This window comes from Microcaecilia unicolor, chromosome 2 (genome assembly GCF_901765095.1).
Source record: "Microcaecilia unicolor chromosome 2, aMicUni1.1, whole genome shotgun sequence".
NCBI classification, from domain to species: Eukaryota; Metazoa; Chordata; class Amphibia; order Gymnophiona; family Siphonopidae; genus Microcaecilia; species Microcaecilia unicolor.
In genome coordinates this window covers 289,475,742-289,502,260 of record NC_044032.1, presented here as the reverse complement: position 1 = coordinate 289,502,260, position 26,519 = coordinate 289,475,742, and the positions used below count along the sequence as shown (strand labels likewise).

General features: G+C 44.0%; 1 protein-coding gene across 5 annotated transcripts in view; it reads left to right on the top strand.

Moving 5' to 3' along the window:
* HSD17B10 (hydroxysteroid 17-beta dehydrogenase 10) overlaps positions 1-16,215 on the top strand; it is a 32,716-nt gene extending 16,501 nt beyond the window's left edge. For all 5 annotated transcript variants that reach the window (XM_030194261.1, XM_030194265.1, XM_030194263.1 and 2 more), the window contains exons 5-6: positions 14,283-14,391; positions 14,628-16,215. In XM_030194261.1, coding sequence (XP_030050121.1) covers positions 14,283-14,391; positions 14,628-14,818 — 300 coding nt within the window. In that variant the 3' untranslated portion in view covers positions 14,819-16,215. The remainder of the gene's footprint in view (positions 1-14,282; positions 14,392-14,627) is intronic.
* Positions 16,216-26,519: the final 10,304 nt, after the last annotated feature.

The window sequence follows — 26,519 nt, the reverse complement described above, 5'->3', positions numbered from 1 at the left end:
AGGTTTTAGGAAGGATAGTATAGAAGGTGGATTGTCTCAGCTGGTGGATTCGTAGGTATTTTGTAGGTTATGGGTTCTCTTTGTATGCCTTGTTGAAGAGATGTGTCTTCAGAGATTTACGAAAGTTAGTTATTTCGGCAGTAGTTTTCAAGGCAGTTGGTAATTCATTCCACAGCTGCGTGCTTATGTAAGAGAAGGTGGTGGAGTGTATCAGCTTGTATTTTAGTCCTTTACAGCTGGGGAAGTGTGGGTTCAGAAATTTGCAGGATGATCTTTTGGCATTTCTGGGAGGAAGGTCCATGAGATTTAGCATGTATATTGGTGCGTCTGTGTGAATGATTTTGTGTACCATCGTGCAGATCTTGAACGCAATGCGTTCCTTGAGTGAGAGCCAGTGAAGTTTCTCTCTTAGGGGTTTTGCACTTTCATATTTAGTTTTTCCAAATATGAGTCTGGCGGCGGTGTTCTGGGCTGTTTGGAGTTTTTGATAGTTTGTTCTTTGCAGCTTGCGTATAGTGCGTTGCAGTAGTCCAGATGACTTATTACCATTGATTGTACCAGGGTACGGAAGATGTATCTCAGGAAGAAAGGTTTTACTCTTTTGAATTTCCACATTGAGTGAAACATCTTTTTCGTTGTATTCTTCACATGGGCATCGAGTGTGAGGTTTCGATCAATGGTAACTCCGAGAATTTTCAGATTTTGTGAGATGGGAAGTGAGCAGTATGGTGTGGTTATGGTGGAGTATTTGTTTGTGTTGTGTTGTGAGGTGAGTACAAGGCATTGTGTGTTTTCTGCATTCAGTTTTAGCTGGAATGCATCAGCCCAGGAGTGCATGATTTGAAGGCTTTGGTTGGTCTCGTTGGTGATTTCGTTTAGATCTTGTTTGAATGGTATGTAGATAGTGACATCATCTGCGTATATGTAGGGGTTGAGGTTTTGATTGGCTAGCAGTTTGGCTAGAGGTATCATCATTAGGTTGAAGAGAGTTGGAGAGAGGGGGGATCCTTGGGGAACTCCACATTCAGGTGTCCATGGGAGTGATATGTCCGCGTTTGTTGTTACTTGGTATGATCTTGAGGTTAGGAATCCTTTGAGCCATTTGAGAACTGTGCCTCCTATTCTGAAGTATTCTAGAATATGTAATAGTATTTCATGACTAACCATGTCGAAGGCGCTGGACATGTCAAATTGTAGTAGGAGTATGTTGTTGCCAGTTGCTATTGCTTGTTTGAATGAGTTCATAGCGGATACTAGTACAGTTTCGGTGCTGTGATTGGACCGAAATCATGATTGAGACTCATGCAGAATTGAGTGTTTATTTAGGTATTCATTGAGTTGTTTCGTTACTGTGCCCTCCATGAGTTTGGTTATGAGTGGAATCGATGCTACTGGGCGATAATTAGTTAGGTCCATTGTGCTTTTCTTAGCATCTTTTGACAACGGAGTAAGTAGGATGTTCCCTTTGTCCGTGGGAAAGAGACCATTTTGAAGCCTGTGGTTTACATGATTCGTGAGGTCTTTTTTAAATTGTTTGGGGGCGGATCGTATTAGGCTAGTAGGGCAGATGTCTAATTTGCATTGTGACTTAGCGTATTTTCCGAGGCAATGTGAGATTTCCTTTGACGATAGTATATCAAAGTTGGTCCATGATCAGTCTGCTGGGCATTCCCCGGGTTTTGGGTCTAGACATTCAAGGATGTTTGTGTACTCAGTGCTGTTGGTAGGTATCTTGAGTTGGAGCTTTATAATTTTTTCCTTGAAGTATTTCGCCAGGTTGGTTGCGGATGGGGTGTCTGTATTATTAGAGGTAACCGGTGTAATATTTAGGAGTTTGTTTACGAGTGAGAAGAGTTTGTGTGTATCCTTGTAATTTGGTCCTATTTTGGTTTTGTAGTACATTCTTTTAGTTTGTCTGATAGAGTATTTGTATTTTCTTTGTAGTTGTTTCCATTCTTTGAATGTGTGTTCATCTTTTTTTTTTTTTTTTTTTTTGCTCCATGCTCTTTCTAGTCTTCTGACCTGTGTTTTTAGTTCTTTCAGTTCTTCATTGAACCATGGTATTGAGTTTTTTCTATGTGAGATTCTGGTTTGAAGAGGTGCTATGTTGTCTAGTACTGTTCTGCATCTGTTGGCCCATTCTTGGAGAAATTGGGGCGAGTCTGTAGGTGTTGTCCATTCATCGGTGTAGAATTGTTGCCAGAATGTTAGTGGGTCTATTTTGACTCTTGTAGTGTAGGTTTTTTTCTCTTGTTTTTGTTGTGCCTTTTTTGTTCTCCAGCAGAGGAGGGAAAGGTTTGCTTTGTAGTGATCGGACCATGGTGTGGGTGTCCATTTTGTATCTATAAGTGCGAGAGTGGGTTCTGTTGAGAATTTGTGGGTGATAATATCTAGTGAGTGACCTTTGTTATGGGTGGGTTGCATATTTGGCCAGTTGAGTTCCCATAGTTGGAGGAAGTCCTTATATTCACGTACATTGCTTGAGTTGTTACCTTCAAGGTGAAGATTGATGTCTCCTGCTATGAGAAGGTCCTGGGTGGAAACGCAGGTATTCGATATGAAATCCATGAAGTGCGTTTGTGACTCTTGCCAGTTGCCCGGGGGTCTGTAAAATAGGATTAGGTTTAATTGATCACATAGGTGGGGGTGGTTGATTCTTACTGAAGCTATTTCAAGTTGAGGAAGCATAGATTCTGCTGTTGTGACTGTGAATTGAGATTTATAGATTATTGCTATGCCTCCTCCTCTTTTTCCTTCTCTTGTCCAGTGGATGATTTTGTATCCTGGTGGACAGAGTTCTAAGATTATTGGATCTTTGGAGTCATGGATCCAAGTTTCGCTAATAAGTAGGAAATCGAGATGTTCATCAGTGATCCAGTCAGTTATTATTGTGGTTTTATTTACTGCCGATCTGCCCCCAACTGTATAAGGCAGTCCGAACCCAGCAGGAGCAGTTGTCAGAGGTTTTGCACAACGTAACAGTTGTGCACACACTCCTTATTCCCCAATCGCATGGGAGTACTGATATTTCACCAGACATGCTGAACCCCCAAGCCAGACACAAGAAGGACCTGGGATGGATGTTTCACATGACTGCAGATTCCTTGCTCTTTGAGTTGGCCAGCAAAGGTGATGTTAACAATGGATACATCGCTAGGTACAAACAACTCTGCTTTCACCTTTCTGACATTCCCTAGGATCACATCCACCTACAATGTGTTTCCTTCCCTCGATATTTCACTCGGTATCCGTGGGCGATTACTGAGGGTGGAAGGTGTGCAACAGGACTGTGACTTGGGATTTACCCAGCTACCATTTTGCCAGGTTCCAGAACCTGTGTCTGAACAGTGACCCAGACCTGGCCCACGACATCTATAGACTGATTACCATAAGCCACCAGGGAAGCATTAGAGGGAGAGAAACGTAGGTTGTGGGGACTCCCTAGAGAGGCCCTAAGTTTTTCTTGAAGAGGTCCTCGGTCATCAGTGTAACCTGACACCGTATCAATCAACTCCTCACACCAAAAGGTCCCTTGCAGGGACACAGAGTATACCTCTGTTCCTTCAGACGAAGGGCACCCAAGAAGGTACTGGTGACCAGATAGGGAGTTAATGGCCATAATGGCCATTCTGGGGGTTACACTGTTACCCCTGTTAAGTGAATCTATGTGGGCATCTGAGTGGTTGCTTACCGGTTCAAGCACATTGGAAAGTAGTGGTTCACAGGTTTTAACATGTCACTGGCTTGGTTTTTCTGCGGAAGGACTAGCCTTTACCTCTGGAGTGGCAGAGCCGGAATCTTCTTGCTCTGTCTTCTTAGGAAACCTTCCCCTTCTCTTATAACGCAGCTTCGGTCTTGAATCCTTCTGTTCCAGCCAGCATTGAAAGGCGGATTCCAGACGATCAAATATCTTGTCCTCTTCTGAGAATCCTTTATCTCCATTCTGTTGGTATGTGGCTTGTGGAGAGGGTCCTTGGGAGATCCCTCCCTTCCCCACTTAGATATTCCAGGCCACTGTGGTTAGCCCATCGAGGTGGGCTGGTATCTTTCCTCGGCAGATTGCCTGGCAGGGGACACCCTCCTTTTTTTGGAAGGTACGGAAGGCTCATCTGTTTTAAAACCAGGCTACCTTGGACTGATTTAACTCCTGACTGGTGACCCCTACTTTTCGGTTGATCGTTTTTCCCCCTGTCTTGGTTCTTCGTACCACTGGGCCTCATCTCATTCAACTTTTCGGTCTGGGTCACCAAGGTAGAGATGGGCTCGTGTTCTCTATCGGACTGAAGGGTCCTCAGATCAGGTGTCAAGGTTTTAAGTAACAGGACCTTGATCTGTGTGTCTTCCATCTCCTGGGGTTTGGATTCAAAGTAATAATGCCTGTCTGAGCTGAAACAATTAGTTCTTGGGCGACTGCCCTTCTTTTCATCTCACATCCCGTGAGCCGCTTGGCAAGCCTCAAAGGGATCTTTATATGGCCCATAATGTTTCACCAGGACCTGTTTGCTGCCAAATTTGTCCACTCATATGGTGACATTGTAGCTATGACTTCATGGCATCTGTCCTCAAATGTTCAAGGTACAAGGGTCCCTTTCTCCTTTTACTCTTTCAAGTTCCATTGACACAGAACTCACTCCTTAGTGCACTTCTCTTTCCAAAGTTAATCTTTATCTTTCACTAAAGAAAGATTTTGTTCCCATAGGGCCTTATACATTGGTGGCATTTCATCATGTCTCAAGGTGACATGACCTTGCCCCAGAGAGGACACTCTATTTTGGCCGCCATATGAACACTTTTGCCCCTCTTCACAGCCTTCGGGAACCTATTGGAGACCCTGGAGAGATCAGCACTGTAACTCAAGGAATGCCTGGTCTTTTAACAGGCTCTCTTTTTTTTTTTTTTTTCTTGTTCAAACATTTCTATCTTCAGAAGCGCATTCTCATAATACTTCTCCAGAATGATGTGCTTCTTTTTAAGGGAGCTAAGCTCTGTCTCAAAGGTTAATCTTCTCATTAGCAATGCCTTTTTCTCTTTCTCATATTTTGTATGTTCATCCTTCACAGTATCAAATATTTTCCAGATCTAGGCCTGCTGTGTCTCCAAAGTCACCTTAGCTTTTATCAGCTCGACATTGTTGTCCCTTAGTGTTTTATGTTCCTGCTGAAGGGAATCGATCCGTGATTTCAGGACTGACATCCTTGGTGAGGGACATATTTTTATCCCTCAGTTCCTCAATTCTTCCTGACTTTTTTCTTTGTAGCATCCAAGCAGATTGGAAGAACCTCACCCTCCTTCTGTGCTCCTGCAGATTTAGCGCACAAAGTCCAATTGGCTCTGCATTTCGCTTATGTGTGTTTCTGCAGATTTTAAGGCATCCGCTGAAGCACGAGGAGCTTCACATTCCCTACGCAGGCCTTCTATTTCAGCACTGGCAATGTCCCATCCGTTTTCCAGTTCACTGATAAGCAGGTTCTTTTTCCTTTGCTCATCAGTTAACTTGTCGGTAGCCACTCAGTGACCCAGCGTGTATTTAGACTTTGCATTCAAAGAGGTGCACCTCCTTCCCTCCATCACATCAGTATATGTTGTATTGAGGAAGTCACATTCACCAGACAATATATGAGGCATGAGAATAGTGTTTTCCACAGCGGCTATAGCTGGTTCACATGCCTCCATACCAACAACCTAGCCTGCCATTCGGATCTTAGGCCATTTTTTCACTTCGTCAGGTTTCATAGCCATAAGGGCTTTACTAGACTTACAAAGTGAGATAAACATGGTCAAAACGTCTTCACCAGTCTTTTGAGGTGAGGTAAACATGGCCAACACCAAAGCCACCCTAGACCCTTGACCGACTAGTTATGTGACAACAACACAAAAGGGTTGCTATGTACAGCTGAGAATAGCTTACTGCTTATTAACAGAGAAGGAGGTACTACTTTTATTCTGTTTACAGAAATACCCCTTCATTGTTGTTATACAGTACTTCTAATTTACCAGCTAATCAGTATTAACCAATTATTCTTCTAGGGAACAGGCTTCTAACATGGGCAATGTGATTCACCCATGCCTATGAACATATAAAAACAGGCAGACTGTAGGTTTAAAAACAGCTCTTTACTTAAAGACAGCTATTAGACAGTTTTTTTTGAACACCTACCTAAGTGAAACCAGCACAAGGACATAAAGTCTGGGGAAATTGTCAAAGTACAATTATTTTGTAAATATGTTCTCGGTTAACTATCAACAAAGATAACACAGCCTGGGAAGCAGTCCAAAGCTTCTAGTAGCTTGGCTAATGCTACTTAAGTGAAAATTAACAAGTGCTGCAACCCTTATAACATAATACTGAGGTGCAAATCAGTTTCCCCTTTTAGGGATCTAGATAACGAACTAATTACCTAACGGTTGGAACTTCTAAATCTGTGGTCACAAAACAGCAGTCTTTTTTTGGGGTGTATTAGTGTACCCGACAGTGCAAATTATGACAGAAATGGGTCCCAAATAAACTAACATTAGTCAGTACAGTGTCAGGAGTAAATGTATCACCCCTTATCCTTAGATCCAAGCCCACAGCGCCAAAATAACAGAAGAAACTAACTCCACTCCCAAATATTATAAAAATAGGGCCTTATTTTATTTACAGTAGCAGCAAGTGACATAGAGTAAACAAGAATAAAGACCAGGGCAATCCTGTTACAGGCATAGCTTGGAGTAAAGGTAGGTACATTCCTTGCTAGACTCTAAAGTATAAAGAGTCACTGTTAACCCCAGAGCACTGTTACAAGCATATATGGTACCTAACCTCATGTAGTCCTTCAGATGTCAGTATGCTCCTCAGATGCCCCTCATGGTGTGAACACACAGCCCTGTAGCTGTGATAAGCGCTGCCTTTTATGGAGAAATTGGGAGTATTATCTCTATTGTTGACTATGTTCTATCCTTGAAGAACATAAGTTGCTCCAAGTGTCCTGTATTGATGTCAATTCTGGTAACAACCTGCGTCAATGCTGATAACACTGTCCTTTATCAGCAGCTTCTGTCCAGTAAACAAGAGTTGTTATTCTTTTGTTAGACTGGATGTCTCCACAATGTCTTAGAGTTTTAAAGAGGAAATGTCTGAATTTGCACATTATAATCAGGTTCTTAATGCTGGATAGTGCCGTGTATGTAGGACCATGTGTGTCATGTATGTCCATATAGTCACAGGGATGGCTGGGCACAGTGCTCATAGTAGTGCTACAGTAGTTCTTTAGTACCTTGCCTTCTTTGCTCCTACAAACACATAACTTGTCGAGTCAAAGGCAGGCTTGTTGCTTGGTTCCAGTGGAATGTGCTCCTGCAGTGGGAGTTCAGGGTACTGGGGTTTCTTTCTGGAGGCAGAAGATTGCTTGGGTCTAGGATCCTTTCACCCAATGCTTTGGTATCAACAATACTGAGGTTAATGCTGCTGCACAGTTCTAGGTATAAGCATACCTCTGATGTTCTCTCTCTCCACCTGCTGGGAGGAGGACATAACCCACAAAACGTCTCTGGATTGATCTGTTGGGACTAATGGAAAGAAAATTAACAGATAAGGACTAATTTTACCTTAAGACCTCAATACTAGCCCAGGAGTTCTGCACTCCATGATTGTAACTCGGTGACAACCAAACAATTCCGGTCAGAACAAAATGTCTGGCTACAGTAGGAAGAGTCAGAGACAAAGAATCGCAGGCACCACAAGGAAACTTCTAGTCACTGTGGGAACCTGGCACCCAGGATGTGCCAGGTTGTGCAGTAAGTCATGTGACAGTATCCAGGAATTGGTTCTACCTGAGCTAGCAAATTTCCCATGGACGCTTCTGCAGGGCAACAGTAGGGTGCATAAAAATATTCAGCTGCTTTAATTTTCAACTAACATTCAGTGAACTGCATTTCTAACACATTGCCTTTGAAAGTCAATTTGTGGTGCAGCAAAAGGTATAAGATGGTGAAAAGTAACCTCATGTTTACTAGTTTGTAGTCTTATTGCCCCACCCCACTGAATATCTCTTTCCTATGTGTCTTTACAAAATACTAAAGGTACACCAGCAGTAATCATGAATAGATGCAGTCTCCAGAATTGTACACAATATTCTAAATGAGGTCTCATCAGAGTCTTATACAGAGAGGCATCATCGCCTCTTTTCCTACTGACCATTCCTCTCCCTAAGTACCCAAGTATCCTAGCTTTCACTGTCGCCTTTTCTACCTGTTTGGCCATCTTAAGTTCATCACTTCCAAGTCCCTCTCCCCTTTCGTGCACAAAATACCTCACCCCCTAAACTGTACCGTTCCCTCAGATTTTTGCAGCCTAAATGCATGACTGTGCACTTGTTAGCATTAAACCTTAGCTGCCAAATTCTGGACCATTGTTCAAGCTTCAATAGGTCCTTCCTCATATTATCCACCATCTGGAATGTCTACCCTATTGCAGATTTTGTTATCATTTGCAAAGAAGCAAACCATACCAGACAGCACTTCAGCAATATCGGACTTCTCCATGGCTCCACTAGACTGCCCAAATTACTGTGCCTGACTCTAGCGCACTACCACCAGTCTGCATTACGTGACCCAAAGCTAGAGGTATCCTGGAAGCGCTGAATTACCATTTATTCAAGCTGCCCGCAGTGTCTCACGCAGTGGCGGTGCGTGCCGAAAGAGTGCAACCAAGGAGCAAGTCATGCTACTTGGGGCGAGCTCCTTTCAATCATTTTCTCAAATTTCCTAAATCTTTTATTGATTTTGTGGATTTGACTACTCGGAACTCTAGTTTGGATTTCTCGACCAAATCTTTCCTTATAACAGCTCATTAGGGCCATCGTCTGGTTCCTTTCCCGGTCTGTCGTTCCCATTCAGGACTTTAATTTCTTTACCTGTAGCCTCAACCTCCCCCCCCTCCCCCCCCCAAACACACACACACTGTTTCTACTCGTTTCCATCTTGGCCTTCTAGGCTGTAGATCTTTACGCAAAGAACGCATAGCCTTCAAAATCTGTACTGTGGTTCACAAAATTATCTTTGGTGATGCACCGGGATACATGACAGACTTAATCGACCTACCAATCAGAAATACCTCCGAATCAACACGTTCATACCTAAATCTACACTACCCACGATGCAATGGACTCAAATATAAATCAACTTACGCATCCAGCTTTTCTTACATCAGCACACAACTATAGAATGCACTGCCAAAAGCCCTGAAAACTACATGCGACCACTTAAACTTCAGAAAAACACTAAAAACTCACTTGTTTAAAAAGACATATCCTACCGATCCAACATAATTGACAGAGCCCTACAACACAACATCACTAAAGACCGAAATGGACACTACACAACGTTTCCGCTGAACGAATCTTTTATGTGGTCCTACCACATGAACCTATCCTACCACATCTCCTTGTATTTGTTTACCCCGGAGCCTGTAAACACCTCTCCGGCACTATGTAAGCCACAAATAGGTAGGAAAATGTGGGATACAAATGTAACAAATAAATAAAATAAAACAGGACAGATTCATGATGTCTTTTCTTCTTCTCAATTAGATATCCTATGTCTTATTGAAACCTGGTTAAATGACGGTGAAGAATCCTTCTCAAAGCCTCCCCGCAAATTTCACTGCTTTTCATCTTGACCGTAAATTACACAGAGGCAGAGGTTTGGCTTTCTGTTTACCCATTTCTTACACAGTGACTGAATATTCTTCCTTTGATTTTCCTTATTCTGAATTATTAGTTTTACATATTTCTGCTCCATTTTCTCTTACTATTTGCTGTTGCTACTTTCCCCCATCCGCTGCTCCAGCCGTTTGGGATGCCCTCCTGAAATCTTTAGCAGATATTTCTGTGCGTTATCCTGAGTTACTGATCCTAGGCGACTTATATACTCATATTGATAACTCTTCATCACTACGTGCAACTGCTTTTCTATCCTTTCTTAATTATATCAATTTATCTCAATATGTTTGTACTCCCACTTATTCGGCAGAGCATACTTTGGACTTAATCATTGCTCCTTCTAACAGAGCTTTCTCTCTTTTAACCCCGTCTGCTGTTCCACTTCCCTGGACTGACCACACTCTCCATTACAACTCAGATCAAACGTTCAACCATTCGTACAAACACGCCTTGTTTTCTTTCTATTTATCCGACTTCCTACCCCCCTTTAGTTCACTCTTTCCTTGAGGAGTTCTTGGATATGTCTGTAAATGATGCCGCGGCTACTTGGAATACAGTACTCTCTGCTCACTTCTCACCTTCTTCTGTTAGTACTCTGGGATGAATACCATCCAGTCCAGGAGATTTGCTACTCTTTAATTTGTCAAATTGCGCCATTACATCTTCCAGGTTTATAGAGATTTCAGTTTCTCTGACTCGTCAGCTTTAAATACCATTTCTGGCATCGGTATCTCTCCCAAATCTTCCTCTGTGAAGATCCAAACAAAGGATTCATTTAATCTCTCTGCTATGGTTTTGTCTTCCCTGATTGCCTCTTTTACCCCTCGGTCATCTAGCTGTCCAACTGATTCTTTGCTGGCCTCTTTCTTTTAATATACCTAAAAAAAAAATTTTACTATATGTTTTTTGCCTCCAACACAATCTTTTTTTTTTTTTTTAAGTGTCTCTTTGCCTTTCTTATCAGCGCTTTACATTTGACTTGCCATTCCTTAAGCTGTTTATTATTATTTTCAGTCGATTCCTTCTTCCATTTTCTGAAGAATTTTCTTTTAGCTCTAATGGCTTCCTTTACCTCACTTTTTAACCATGCCGACTGTCATTTGGTCTTCCTTCCTCCTTTTTTAATACATGGACTATATTTGGCCTGGACTTCCAGGGTTGTATTTTTGAACTGCATCCAAGCCTGATGTAAAATTTTGACCTTGTTAGCTGCTCCTCTAAGGTTTTTTTTTTTGTTTGTTTTTTTCAACGTTCTTCTCATTTTATCATAGTCTCCTTTTTGAAAGTTAAACACTAGCTTATTGGATTTCCTGTGTGTACTTACTCCAAAGCTGATATCAAATCTGATCATATTATGATCACTGTTATCAAGCGGCCCCAGCACCATTATGTCCTGCACCAGATCATGTGCTCCACTAAAGACTAAGTCTAGAATTTTTCCTTCTCTTGTTGGATCCTGTACCAGCTGCTCCATAAAGCAGTCCTTAATTTCGTCAAGGAATTTTACCTCCCTAGCATGCCCTGATGGACAGTTACTCAGTCAATATCAGGGTAATTGAAATCACCCATTATTATTGTCCAGTTTGTTAGCCTCCCTAACTTCTCATAACATTTCTACATCCGTCTGTTCAACCTGGCCAGGTGGACGGTAGTACACTCCTATCACTGTCCTTTTCCCCTTTACACATGGAATTTCAATCCATAGTGATTCCAAGATGTGTTTTGTTTCCTGCAGAATTTTCAATCTATTTGATTCAAGGCCCTCCTTAATATACAAAGCTACCCCTCCACCAATTTGATCCACCCTATCATTACACCTGGTATGACAGTTTCCCACTGGTTATCCTCCATCCACCAGGTCTCAGAGATACCTATTGTATCTCATTTTTCATTTAGTGCAATATATTCTAACTCTCCCATCTTATTTCTTAGGCTCCTGGCATTCGCATATAGACATTTCAAACTATGTTTGTTGTTCCTATTTGCATCTTGCTCATTAGTTAACAGTGTTAATTTGCAATCTTTTGTCTGATTTTTACTTAAGGTCACCTGGGGGCTCATTTTCAAAGCACTTAGCCTTCCAAAGTTCCATAGGTTTCTATGGAACTTTGGAAGGCTAAGTGCTTTGAAAATATGCCTACGCTGATCTACTATGGTCTCTCTTGCAACCTCGCTGTCAGGATACCGTATCTTCCCTGTTTTTGGTGATATCTTTGAAAGATACCTTGTTCCGAACCATGCATTTTTGAACGACTGTCTGCCTTCTCCCAGGTTCTAGTTTAAAAGCTGCTCTATCTCCTTTTTAAATGCCGATGCCAGCAGCCTGGTCCCACCCTGGTTAATGTGGAGCCCATCCTTCTGGAATAGGCTCCCCCTTCCCCAGAATATCTCCTTGCACCATCAGCTCATCCATGCATTGAGACTCCAGAGCTCTGCGTGTCTTTTGGGCCCTGCGCGTGGAATGAGTAGCACTTAGAACAATGCTACCCTAGAGGTTCTGGATTTGAGCTTTCTGCCTAAGAGCCTAAATTTGGCTTCTAGAACCTCTCTTCCACATTTTCCTATGTCGTTGGTACTCACATGTATCAAGACAGCCAGCTCCTCCCCAGCTTCTGTCTCTCTTTTATTTATTTATTTTTTTTTCTAAGACTGAACTAGGCCCTACTGTGCTTTCTAGGGACTATCTGTTAATGCTGTGGCAGGAAATTTACGTTTTAAAACTGGGGAAAAGGGTATGGAGACTAATAAAGTTTGCTTCTTTTAAACCCAATCTTTAAGATACCAAGCACAGAATAAAATAATGCCACTTACCCATAGAAATGTCCTCTCCTCTCAGAACTTCTCAGAAAGAAAGTTAAATGGGACCTTTCCTCTCTATATAGTTTGGATTCTAAGGAGACTGTTTCAACAGAAACCCTTTGAAACTAGCCCAGTAATCAGGTTGCCCTTTGTAACCTTTGCAAATATTCTACTTCCTCACACCTTAATTAACACCTAATTCAGGTCAGTAGCAGTGCTCTCCCTCCAGCAGGCAAGATCAGAAAATAACTTTCTTTTAGGACAGTTTAAGCCTTGCTACTATCTTTTTTTTATACTCTTTTTGAATTTCTACCTCTAGAGAATGTTTCGGTTTGGATCTATGAGGAAAAGGGTTGTACACTATGGAAATTAGTTAATAATGCTTGCTTTTCTGTCTCTTATTTTTATTTGTATTTTTTTTTCTCTGACTGGACTAAGGGGGGGATGCACTAAAGTCATCGTTAGAGCCTTTCCCTACCGAATTCCATAGCGAATCGGTAGGGAACACCTATGCACAAAGGAAAGGGAATGCAAATGAGGTGCTCGTTGCAGCTCACTTGCATTCTCTAACCCGTCGTAAAACAGTCAGATAATCAGCCGGTAGAGCATGCGCAGAGCAGCCAAGCGTTATGCTGGCTGCTCTGCGCATGCCAAGGACGTCGGAAAAAAAAACCTTTATTGACGGCCTTCCCCCCCGTGCCCGAGGTTGCCGCTCCTCCCTGCATTGAAATCATAAGTTTAGGCAGCCCCCCTCCGTCTGCCACTGGGCCCTCACAGCGCCTCTCACCTCTGTGTGAAGGCGCTGCACCAGCAACAACAGCTGATCTCCTCTTCGGACTTTCCTCCTGGCCCGCCCTCGCCTGACGTAAGTAACCTACGTAAGTTACTTACGTCAGACAAGGGCAGACCCAGGTAGAAAGGAGGGAAGGCCGAAGAGGCGATCAGCTGTTGTTGCCGGTGCAGCGCCTTCACATGGAGGTGAGAGGCGCTGTGAGGGGCGGGTGGAGGGGGAGTGGCGGCGGCAGGGGCAGGGCCACGGAGGGCGGAGGATGACGGGAGCTGTCATTTCAAGGGAGGGAGGAGGGCCGGGGCTGCCTAAAGTTATGATTTCAATGCAGGAGGGAGCGGGGAGCGGCGACCTCGGGCGTGGGGGGGGCAAGGCCATCAATAAAGGACGCTCCTGACGAGCGTTTTTGCCCCCTCCCGATTTTTAAGTTTGCAAATCCCTCGCAGCCCCAACGAGATGTACAGACCTCTCGTTAGCTTTCCCGGTGTTTTCCAGCGTTAGGGCAAGCAGAAAACCTTAGTGCATCTCATTTCAATAGGGTTTCTACACAATTTGCTCATCTGCATTCCATTTGCGTTAGCTGCTACCGTCGTCGTCGGAAAAAAGTATTTAGTGCATGCCAGGGTTTACTACTTGCTCGTTATTGCCTCGTAAAGTTTAGTGCATCTGGCCCCAAGTCTCTAGAAAGCACAGTAGGACCATCTGTTAATGCTGTGGCAGAAAATTTAAAGTTTTAAAACTGAGAAAAAGGGTTTTACACTATGGAAACTAGCATTACACCACTACTTCTTTCTGAACATTGACTTGCTATTTTCTTTCACGTTGCCTGTAAGATTCTTTCCATATCCCATCTCCTTCCTCTTAACATGTAGGTATGGTACTGTGAAGGCAGATTCTGATTGCTCTCCTGTGCCACCTGCACTTTTCTTGTTCTTAGTTCTTGTGAGCCATGAGAGTTCTTCATTATGGTTCTAACCACTTGTCTCTTTCTGCAGATGGGGCAAGCAGCGTACTCTGCTTCTAAAGGAGCAATTGTTGGCATGACTCTGGCTGTGGCTCGGGATCTGGCTTCCATAGGGATACGAGTGGTTACCATTGCTCCAGGTACGTTTCGTGTGGTCTTTTTATTTCAATACTAATGCTGGACTGTGGAAGAACAGGAGTGCTACCCATTCACTTTTGATAAATGTTTTCATGAGTATAGACCATGCAGAACTGCAGAACTTGCAGAAATACACTGTGAGGATGCTAAATGTTATACAGACTCTTCCTACTTGTGTGACAAGGTAGGATCCAAAGAGGTCACTAGTACTACTCAGTGTAATCTTTTCTTCCACCAGGTCTGTTTGCGACCCCACTATTGACAAGCCTGCCTGAAAAGGTAAAGACCTTCCTGGCCACGCAAGTGCCCTTTCCCAGCAGGTTGGGAGACCCCAAAGAGTATGCACACATGGTGCAGGCTGTCATAGAGAACCCCATGCTTAATGGAGAAGTGATACGACTGGATGGTGCGCTACGCATGCAGGCCTGAGAGCATCATACAAACTAGCATCAACTGGACCAGTTCAAGGATCTTCTCGGTTCTTTCCACAGCCATCCAAGCGATTGTGCCCCTCACCTTTCCCTACTTTCCAGGAAGTGCACCCACCCCCTCAGCTTCTGCTGAGTGGCTGGGCGATAGCCTTGACATTGTGATGATACATAACTCAGTGTGGTTATGCAGTAGGACTGCCTGTAGTGCACACTCTTTAATTACATTTAATTATAGTACATGAGAAGCTTCCTTGAATAAAGCAGCATTTCAAAAACTCAGGCTGGAAAGGGCTGTTGGCTGGGCACAGTGAGGAGAGGAGTTGTAAGAGGCTGCTGGACCTCTCTATCACAGATGAGGCTGCTAGATATCGTAATGATGTTAGTCTCCCCATACATTCCTTCCTGCGGTGCTCACTCTGCTGCTGGGATGTGTGTCCCATTGTGAGGTTTTTTTTTTCTGTCTCCTTGCCCCCTACATGTTGAAATTCAGGCCTAGCTTGGCTGCTTTTTCTTTGGTTTTTACATCTTTTCTTGCAACACCATTACAACCCATGCTGCTGGCATTCACTCTTGCTCTACTTAGTGTCTTGCTGCCTCTCGCCTTTTCACCTGCTGAGAATAGGGAGGCAGTGTTAGCGTCAGCAGCAAAAATGCACACCACTGCTGTGGGAAGGAGGAAATCATCCCAGGAGAGCTACATGTTGGTTCCGCATCAAAGCTGTTGTGCCCCAGACCTAATATGTGCTATAGTAAAGGCAAAACCTTTAGCATTAAGGGCTTTTTGGCCCTATTTAAAATGCTCTTCTGCCAGGTGCTGGGGTTGGCAACTTGACAAGGGACTTTATTCACATAGCATTCAGCTCTGAAAACCTTCTTAGTATCCTTCTGGGCAGCTACAATGATGGTAAGCTGTCATAAAGCATATGGATACAGAGGTTTACCCCTGAGGAAAAAGGAGCTAGGGTAGAGACATTTAAATGTCTCCAAACTATACATGCATAGCAGGTAGGTGATGGAAAAGTCATAGGATGAGGGTGAAAGGGGGCATAATCAGGAGTAATCTGATGACGTTCCCATAAAGAAAGGGTAATGGAGTCAAGGACAGTACCGTGCCTTGTAAACTTCTTTATACAGTTTGTGCATATTTTTAAATTTTTTTGTCTAAAACAATACTGTAAATTTCAACATACACAAAAGTATGAGTTTATTTCACTGGGCTACATAATATACTCTATACTTCAGTGTAAAAGAACAATTATAGAAATATTAAATCAACATTCTTTGGTTTCTTATTCTTAATTCTTTTTGCATAAGTGTTCACACCACACACAAATTGGCTACATTTTCTAAAACCTGTCTTAACTAGGCCCATAAATTAAAATGAGCTCAAATGTGTCTGGTCGCAGTAGTTGATTTTGGAATACCCAGGATGAAAAATTAAAGTTGTGTGAAGTGAATTTGGAGTAAAGGTCGAAACATACCAAGCATGTGCATGAAGTTGGTGAAATAATTTTAGGATAAAGTTATTCAAAAATACAGATTTACATTTTCTTATTGTCTGCTTGCAATATGTTTGAATATCCCTTGGAGTATTGTCAGGGCCATCATTGTAAAGTAGAAACAGTTTGGCAAACACCAAGACACTGCCTCAATCAGGCCATCCCTCTGAGGCAGCAGCCTTGTGTTAAGGAAATTGCTGCAAAAGGTCATTGTTTGGCCTAAGGTTATTTTACAACAGGGATCCTCAACCCAGTCGGCCAGTCAAGTTTACAGGATACCCACAATTAAAATGCATGAGGTACATTTGCATGCATTAGTTCCATTGTCACAATCTCATGCATATACATTGTAGATATCCTGAAAATTTGATTAGCTATGTGTGTCTCAAGGACTGGGTTAAGAACTCCTGATTTAGAAGAACTACAGCATTCTTGGACTAGGGAAAATTGTTGACTGTTTAGCAATTTTAAGGATTAATTCACATCTTTTGCCTGTATGGGGCTGGCAAGAAGAAAAGTACTGCTGTACAAAGGCCACATGATGTGATGCATACCATTTGCAAAGAAATATTCACTGGACACGTGGGAGAAAGTTTTATAATAAGTCCAAAATGGAACTTTTTGGTCTCAATGCTAAGTGCTATTGGCATGAAGAGTGATATTAGATTTAATAAACCATAAAAAAAATAACAGCATATAATTCTGCTAACACCATCCCTACATCAAAGTAGTATTCCTGGAGAAATTCTATGCTAATGTTCATTGCAGCATTTGCACAGGGCCTTAGGTGGTAGCAGTGACTTACATCCAAACTGCCCCCCCCTTACTCTATGCAGCTTTCCTGCCATACACATCAGCCTGGTACTGGTCACCACAAGCAGGCAAGGAGAACAACTGTATTGGGCTGTTTCCTCCTCTGCCACCTGCGGTTCAAAGCTTGCATTCAGTGCTACAGGGTTAGAGGAGGAGGACATGGCTCAATGCCTGTTCCTTTTTTTTTTTTTTTCTGTTCTTGGTGTTGCACGGTGATGGTGTGCTGTGGGATGTGTACATGTGCAGTGAGATGCTGGGGGAGAGTGGCTGAGAGAGCTGGGTGTTGGGGGTTCAGCAGCAAAAGGGGAGAGATGATGGGGCGAGATGCATGAGGACAGTAGGGAGCTTGTTGCCTGTTTCCAGCAGCAGAACTACAGAGCTGCTGAGGGATAGTAATCAGGGGAATGATGTGGATCCGACTTCCAGGTTTGCAGGGAGGAAGAAGTTGCTGTGGGTTTCCTGTGGGAGTGTAGTCAAAATTGCTGGCAAATGCCAGAGTGAGGCTATTGGAGTACCAGAATGAAGCTTGAAGTTCCCATCGAGGCAGCTATAATGCCATACTGAGGCTTGGAACGCAGTGGTAGAATAGTGAATTCCACTTAAAAAAAAAAAAAAAAAAACATGGAAGTTTGTTTCCAGGAAGGAGGTGGGCGGCTTTTGGGGTCAGGAAGAAACCAGGTTTGAGGAAAGTTTGGGTAGGGTACTGAAGGACATACAGTGGTGGAAATAAGTATTTGATCCCTTGCTGATTTTGTAAGTTTGCCCACTGACAAAGACATGAGCAGCCCATAATTGAAGGGTAGGTTATTGGTAACAGTGAGAGATAGCACATCACAAATTAAATCCGGAAAATCACATTGTGGAAAGTATATGAATTTATTTGCATTCTGCAGAGGGAAATAAGTATTTGATCCCCCACCAACCAGTAAGAGATCTGGCCCCTACAGACCAGGTAGATGCTCCAAATCAACTCGTTACCTGCATGACAGACAGCTGTCGGCAATGGTCACCTGTATGAAAGACACCTGTCCACAGACTCAGTGAATCAGTCAGACTCTAACCTCTACAAAATGGCCAAGAGCAAGGAGCTGTCTAAGGATGTCAGGGACAAGATCATACACCTGCACAAGGCTGGAATGGGCTACAAAACCATCAGTAAGACGCTGGGCGAGAAGGAGACAACTGTTGGTGCCATAGTAAGAAAATGGAAGAAGTACAAAATGACTGTCAATCGACAAAGATCTGGGGCTCCACGCAAAATCTCACCTCGTGGGGTATCCTTGATCATGAGGAAGGTTAGAAATCAGCCTACAACTACAAGGGGGGAACTTGTCAATGATCTCAAGGCAGCTGGGACCACTGTCACCACGAAAACCATTGGTAACACATTACGACATAACGGATTGCAATCCTGCAGTGCCCGCAAGGTCCCCCTGCTCCGGAAGGCACATGTGACGGCCCGTCTGAAGTTTGCCAGTGAACACCTGGATGATGCCGAGAGTGATTGGGAGAAGGTGCTGTGGTCAGATGAGACAAAAATTGAGCTCCTTGGCATGAACTCAACTCGCCGTGTTTGGAGGAAGAGAAATGCTGCCTATGACCCAAAGAACACCGTCCCCACTGTCAAGCATGGAGGTGGAAATGTTATGTTTTGGGGGTGTTTCTCTGCTAAGGGCACAGGACTACTTCACCGAATCAATGGGAGAATGGATGGGGCCATGTACCGTACAATTCTGAGTGACAACCTCCTTCCCTCCGCCAGGGCCTTAAAAATGGGTCGTGGCTGGGTCTTCCAGCACGACAATGACCCAAAACATACAGCCAAGGCAACAAAGGAGTGGCTCAGGAAGAAGCACATTAGGGTCATGGAGTGGCCTAGCCAGTCACCAGACCTTAATCCCATTGAAAACTTATGGAGGGAGCTGAAGCTGCGAGTTGCCAAGCGACAGCCCAGAACTCTTAATGATTTAGAGATGATCTGCAAAGAGGAGTGGACCAAAATTCCTCCTGACATGTGTGCAAACCTCATCATCAACTACAGAAGACGTCTGACCGCTGTGCTTGCCAACAAGGGTTTTGCCACCAAGTATTAGGTCTTGTTTGCCAGAGGGATTAAATACTTATTTCCCTCTGCAGAATGCAAATAAATTCATATACTTTCCACAATGTGAGTTTCCGGATTTAATTTGTGATGTGCTATCTCTCACTGTTACCAATAACCTACCCTTCAATTATGGGCTGCTCATGTCTTTGTCAGTGGGCAAACTTACAAAATCAGCAAGGGATCAAATACTTATTTCCACCACTGTAGCATCGGGTACCTATGAGGATGGAATGAATCTTAGTGGAGATGGATGACATTTCTGTCCCTTTGAAACGACGCAGAAGGGAAGAGAGCAGAGTAGTGGGAGGCAGATCTGCAGCAGGATATTAGGGAGCTGAGTATTTGTGTGGAGGCAAGGTAGATGTCTGCCAGGGGAAGGTGTGTGCATGCAGCATGAGCATAGAGAACTGACTGGGGAGGAGGGAGTGGAAGAGCTTGGGAGGAGAAAGTAAGTTTGGGGAGATGTATGGAGGTGGTCACTGCGAGATAACAAGGGAGTGTATGGGTGTGGTAAGTGAGAGCTATGAGGTTTGTATGCTGTGGGGGAGATCTAGAGAGAGGTGATCGAACTATGGAGAGTGCATCTTAGTGGAACGTAGGTTGTGGTGGTGGGGATTCAGAGAAAGCTATTGTGGGTATGAGGGTAGGGTTTTTAGAAGAGTTATGGTTTCATGTTTTTGCCGGGGGGTGGTGGGGGGAGTAGTTTTAGAAAGCTCGGTGTATGTGTGTGCTGTGGGTAGAGTTGCTATGTGGCCTATCTGGTATTTCAGTGGCTAGGCCAGCTGCCAGCAAACCCTCAAAACCAGCAGAAGAAAAGGGGGGGGGGGGGTTTGTCTCTGACGCAGAGGCACTGTGACATCTCCTGTTCTCCCTCGTTGCCTCTGTCTCTTGCACCCCCTCCCCCCATGGGTCCATCCAGTGTTTCTCCTCCCCGTGCCCTTCCCGGATCACGAAACGTACTTTTGCTGACCAGCGACAGCCACAGTGATTCAAGCCAGCAGCTTCTGCCTGCATTCGGGTCCTTCCCTCGGCTCTGATATACCACTCATCATAAGAGACAGGATGCAGCCGAGGGAAGGCTCCAAATACAGGCAAAAGCTTCCTGAATCACTGCGGTTGTCGCTGGTCGGGAAAGGCACGTTTCAGGATCTGGGAGGTGTAGGAAGAGATGCTAGAAGGACCTTTGGGGGGGGGGGGGGGGGGGAGACAAAGACAGTGAGAGAGATGCTGTCTGGACCAGGAGAGGGAATCAAGGTGCTGAACTTATCCAGCGGGAGATGCAGAAGGAGAGAGAGAGAAGGGAGGAAAAATGCAGCACCAGCTGGGAGAGACTCAAGAAATGCTGAACTCACCAGGGGGTGAGAGAGATGGGGAATCCACCCAAAAATTGTTGGGCAGACTAGATGGACCGTGCAGGTCTTTTTCTGCTGTCATCTACTATGTTACTATGTAAAGCATGCGCAGAGCAGCCAAGCATTATGCTGGCTGCTCTGCGCATGCCAGAAACGTCAAAACCAAAAAAAAAAAGAAAACAATACAAACACGTGGCTTCCCCTTTCCCCTGCATAAAAAAATGTCTCCACAAACATTAACAAAGGATCGGGAGGGGGCTAATGGCTGGTCCAGCACCTCTCACCTGTGTGTGAAGGTGCTGCACGGATTGGATCAGCTGTTCTCGATTATGATGAGTGCATCCGGGCCTTGCTCCCTGAGCTGCTGGCTGCCTTTATTTAACAGAGTGCATTGGCGTTCGAGGGTTCTTGCACCTGCTGTATCTATTTTTTTTAACTTTAAATTTTTTATTGAATGTTTTAAAATATGTGTACAACATTTGCAACAATCAAATCATTCCATATACACCACTGTATGATTCTTTTCCTTTACATTCTCTCCACATTCTGATGTAAAGCAGGAATTGAATGCACTTAAAGCAACTTCTAGCTTGGGATAAGCATAAAGGAATCCTGTGCAGAAGGAATGGATCCTCAGGAGCTTAGTCAAGATCGGGTGGCAGAGCTGGTGGTGGGAGGCAGGGCTGGTGGTTGGGAGGCAGGGATAGTGCTGGGCAGACTTATACGGTCTGTGCCAGAGCCGGTGGTGGGAGGCAGGGATAGTGCTGGGCAGACTTATACAGTCTGTGCCAGAGCCGGAGGCGGGGATGGTGGTTGGGAGGCGGGGATAGTGCTAGGCAGACTTATATGGTCTGTGCCCTGAAGAGCATAGGTACAAATCAAAGTAGGGTATACACAAAAAGTAGCACATATGAGTTATCTTGTTGGGCAGACTGGATGGACCGTGCAGGTCTTTTTCTGCTGTCATCTACTATGTTACTATGTAAATAGTAAATTTGGGGTCTGAGACCTTACTGCCACCCATTGACCTAGCAGTAAAGTCTCATGCATTAACCAGGTGGTAATGGTCTACACGTCTACAATGCTGATTATTGCCCAATTAACGCTGTGCGCAGGATTTCCTGCGTGTTTAGTGGCCATGCATAAAAGATGAAATTACTGCCTGGGCCACGCAGTAGCTGACACAGCTTAGTAAAAAGGCCCCACAATGTCTGGAGGAGTAGCCTAGTGGTTAGTGCAGCAGACTGTGATCCTGGGAAACTGGGTTCAATTCCCACTGCAGCTCCTCGTGATTCTGGGCAAGTCACTTAACCCTCCATTGCCCCAGGTACAAATAAGTACCTGTATATACTATGTAAACCGCTTTGAATGTAGTTACAAAAACCACAGAAAGGCAGTATATGTAAGCTCCTTGAGCAGGGACTGTCCTTCTTTGTTTTTTGTACAACGCTGCGTAACCCTGGTAGCGCTCTAGAAATGTCAAATAGTAGTAGTATATCAAGCCCCATTCCCTTTCCCTTAATGGATCAGGGAAAGAAACAGGAACAGGAAATCAGGTATGACATCTGATGGGGCTTCTGATCAGAAGTTGGGACTTGACACAGAGTCTGCAACCTGCAGCTGTTTGAAGACCCACATTTAGCTGTGTCATGGGTGCACTAGCACGAAACTGTACAAGCCAAAGAAAAAAAGACAAGAGAATGAGGGGTAGAAAGATAGTGACTTTGGGAGTGAGATAAGAGAGTATTGGGGAGGGGGAGAAAGAGTGTGCATATAAGGGGAATGGAGAGAGAAAGAAATACAGTAACTGAAATGAAGGGAAATAAAGAGAGTAAACACTGGAGATAAAATGGGGCAGGTGACTTACATAAGTATTCCCAATTTACCTTTCTATTTTAAGTAGAGAGGTGTGGTAGCCGTGTTAGTCCACTCTTAAAGGTTATCAATAGAAATCAAACAAAATAAAACATGGAAAAGAAAATAAGATGATACCTTTTTTATTGGACACTAGTAAAAAAAGGCCCATTTCCGAAACCAATGAAACGGGCGCTAGCATGTGGGTTTTTTTGTGTGTGTGTATGTGTCACAGAGTTATTTTGTGTGAGTGTGTGAGGGTGCGGTGTGTGTGCAGGTTGTTGATGTGTGTCTTTTTTTGTTTTGTTTTTTGCTTGGGGGTTGGGGGATGTGCTGTGCTGTGCTGGCAAAGTGGGTTGGATTGGTGTGTGGCTTTGAGGGTGTGTTTCTGTTGTATTGTGTGTGTGTGGTTTTGTCTGTCAAGGAGGTTTGTGGAGGGGGGTCTTTCTGTTGGTGAAATGTAAATGTGGTTGTGGGGGGGGGTCAGCCTTTGTTGAGTGTTGTTTTTTTTTCCATGTTTTTGTTTTTTTTTGTGTTGTGCTAAGGCAGCAGTGTTGTTTTAGATGGGCGGAAGGTTGAGGAGCACGTTCTTTGTCTATCGGTATTTTTTGGCCGTTTCAGGGCTGCTGTAGGGGAATGCTGGAAGAGAAATTTGCTGTTGGAAGCAGTGCCATCTTTTTCCATTGGGCTGGGGTTCTGGGCATCCTGGAGGTGGGTGACGGCTTGCCTGAGGACGGGGATGGTTGTTTTAAGTTGGCGGAAAGGAGAAGAGCACGGTCTCGGGCCGTCGGGGGGTGATCCGGTATGTTTGGTCCATTTCAGGCCGGCTGCAGGGGAATGCTGGAACATTTATGCGCTGCAGGAATCAGCGCCGTCTTTTTCCGGGTGCTCGGAGAATCCCCGAGGTGGGAGACAGCTTGCCTGAGGCTGGGGATGGTTGGGCACGTCTTTGGCCGCTTCAGCAAAAGGGGAAGAGGAAGGGGGTGGGGAGTTACCTGCAGCCGCCTGAGAAACCATGTATTCTTTGTTTGTTTTGTATTATTAGTTTGCATTTCTGTTGAAGAAAGAGTGGATGCCTTTCGAATGATGGAGGTGATGCTTCGGTGTGCGGTTGTTTCGTTAGTTTGGCAGCCAGTCTCCAGCGATTCCTAGGCAGGGAAGGAGTAGGGAAACACGTCGCTGTTTGCTGCTGGCTGGGTCGCGGGTAATCCTTCCAGCTGGGCCGCAGCTTGTCCTGTTCGCCCACGTCCCAGATGGTGACGGGCAAGTTGTTTTCCGGCTCCTCTGACTCCATGTCAAGCGATCCCAAATATAGTCTGTGCTATAGGCCCTCTGGCACTCTTCAGTACTGGCATTAGGCATTTAAAATTCCCCCTCTCCCCCGGTCTATTTTTGCACATACCCACAGCAGGAATATTCTTCTCTCGTTCCAGCGGTGGTTCTGTGCTCTCCGTGCTGCACAGATAATGAGCCATTCTGCTGGGGAATGCTCCTCCCTTATTGTCACGTAGTTTCCTCTGATTGGTCCGTCTTACGTTGCCTAGTGTTGCCTGGGAACGGTGTTGTGATGGTCCTTTGTGTTTCAGAATGTTGAGGGTGTTTTTTCTGATTGGTCCGTCATGCGAGGGCGGGGTAGAGAGACATGGTCAGTGTTCTGGCTTCACCACCATGAATCCATGAACCCTTCAGTGAGTGACTGAGTGACTTCAGAACATTGTCTTCAGAATGTTGAGGGTGAGTTTTATTATAGTAGATAACTTAATACATTTCTTGATTAGCTTTCGAAGGTTGCCCTTCTTTGTCAGATCAGAAATAAGCAAATGTGGTAGCAGATAGTATATATAAGAGAAACATCAAAGCATTACTTTGACAGTCTGACAGAGTGGGAGGGTGGGGGTATGCATGGGGACATCAAAGCATTTCATTGATATTCTAACAGGATGGGTGTTGGTAGGTGAGAGGAGGGTAATAAACAGAGAAATACAGTTTTATGGTTTATAATGGGTTAGAAAACCCAAATCCTTATTAAGTCCTGTTTGTTGGGTGTCAAAATATTCAATCATTCTTATTTCAAAGGTTTTACGTTCCTGTATTGTTTTAAAATTACCTTTCAGTATTCTTATTGTGAAATCACTGGTGCAGTGTTCTGGTCTTGTAAAGTGTTGGCCCACAAGGGTGGGGGCTTGACTGGCACCAGCTATTTTCATGTGATGTCTGTGTAGATTAAATCTTGTCTTAAGCATCTGGCCGGTTTCTCCAATATAGCATCCTTCGTTACATTTTTTTACACTGAATGATTTATACCACATTGGAAGATGAGCATGTAAAATAGTCCTTTATGTTGAATATTTTTCCCTTGTGAATGACTGTGGGGTCTTGTGAAATGTTTTGGCATAGTTTGCAGCTGAACCTTTCTGTTTTGAAAGGTTGCAGACCCCTGCCCTCGCAAAAGAGCTTGTTGTAGACCAGGACTACTCAATTCCGGTCCTTGAGGTCTACATGCAGGCCAGGTTTTCAGGATACCCACAATGAATATGCATGAGAGATTTGCATATCGAGGAGGCCATGCATGCAAATCTCTTTCATGCGTGTTCATTGCAGATACCCTGAAAACTTGGCCTGCCTGTGGACCTTGAGGACCAGAATTGAGTAGCACTGTTGTAGACCCTGCCAATGCCTGACCTTTCTTCCATCTGACTGCAAGATATTTACTTGTATTCCCAAGAAGAATCTATAAATCGTGTGTTTTATGAATCAGAAATTAAGTATTTTCAAACACAGTCGTCACCACTGAATGTTTTCAGGGAGAAGCAGACATAAAAATCGGTTCATTGCAGTAAAGTCAAGGGAAGGATTCTGCAAATCTCTGTCATGCATATTCATTGAGGGCATCTTGAAAACCTGACTGGCTGGATGTGTCCCGAGGTCTAGGTTGAGAACTCCTGTTGTAACCTGAGGCAGGTCACTCCACCCTCCATTGGCTCAGGAACAACCTCTTGGGAAAAGACTTTCAAATGGTGCCTGAATTTTTAACTCATCTTGAACCATAAGAGCCAACTTTTAAAAATAATTGAGAGTGCTAAACCCAGCAGAAATTACCCCTCCCTGGACACAGTCAAGGAGTTTGCTTAATGCTGAGAGTGCTCAAGCACCCACAAAACTGGCTCCTAAGTCTTGAGCTTGGATTTAGTAAGGTGAATAATTAAAATCCTAATCAAAACTATCCTGGCAAATCATATTCCATGGCTGGTTTGACTCTTATTTATCATACGGATCCTGCCCGCAAAAGACTAAACAAAAAGCTGGTAATTCTGTATACAGGTGAACAGTGGGGATCTGGCAGGATAACCTGGTCCTTCCAGATGGCTTTTCCCTCTCTTGACTAAATCTGCAAGGATGCTAGTGGACAATGAGGGCACATTTCAAAGCCATTTATTGTGTAAACTGCTGTCCAAAAACCTTTCTCCCCTAGTGTAGCGGTCTACAGCCTGTATGCTTTTATCCACATTTAGAGGAGGTGTTCTTGGGAGCATATTCAGGTTGAGGGAGGGAAAGGATGCATGTAGACTGCATTTTTGCTTAATGCTTTTCCAGCAGAGCACTCTATTATGGACCTAGCCAGTATGTCAGTTTCAGAGAGCCTTCACGGGAAAGCCTGCAAGCAGATTCAATCAAGTTGCAATATTCTTTGTATGACCCTTTTCAGTTTTTATTATTATTATTATTATTAGGGTTTTGCTCACACCTTTTTAATGTTATCTCAAGGTTTGTTTGTTTATTGTAGACTTCTATACCGCTTTTCAGACAAGAGTCAAAGCGGTTCACAATGCAAAGAAAATTGAAAGGAACTACATTAATAGATAGGATAATGGAAGGATAGGACAAGCATACAAAAGAGAGAGAGAAAAAAACATTACTGCTGAGTCTGAACCAAACTGAGAACTGCACACGGCCAGGAGGCTAACCAGGGAACGCTTGCCTAACTGAGCTTTCATGAGTGCCCGGAATCGAGGGTAGGAGGGCTCAGAGTGGACATCCAGAGGAAAGGAGTTCCAAAGGGTGTGGGCCAAGAAAAGA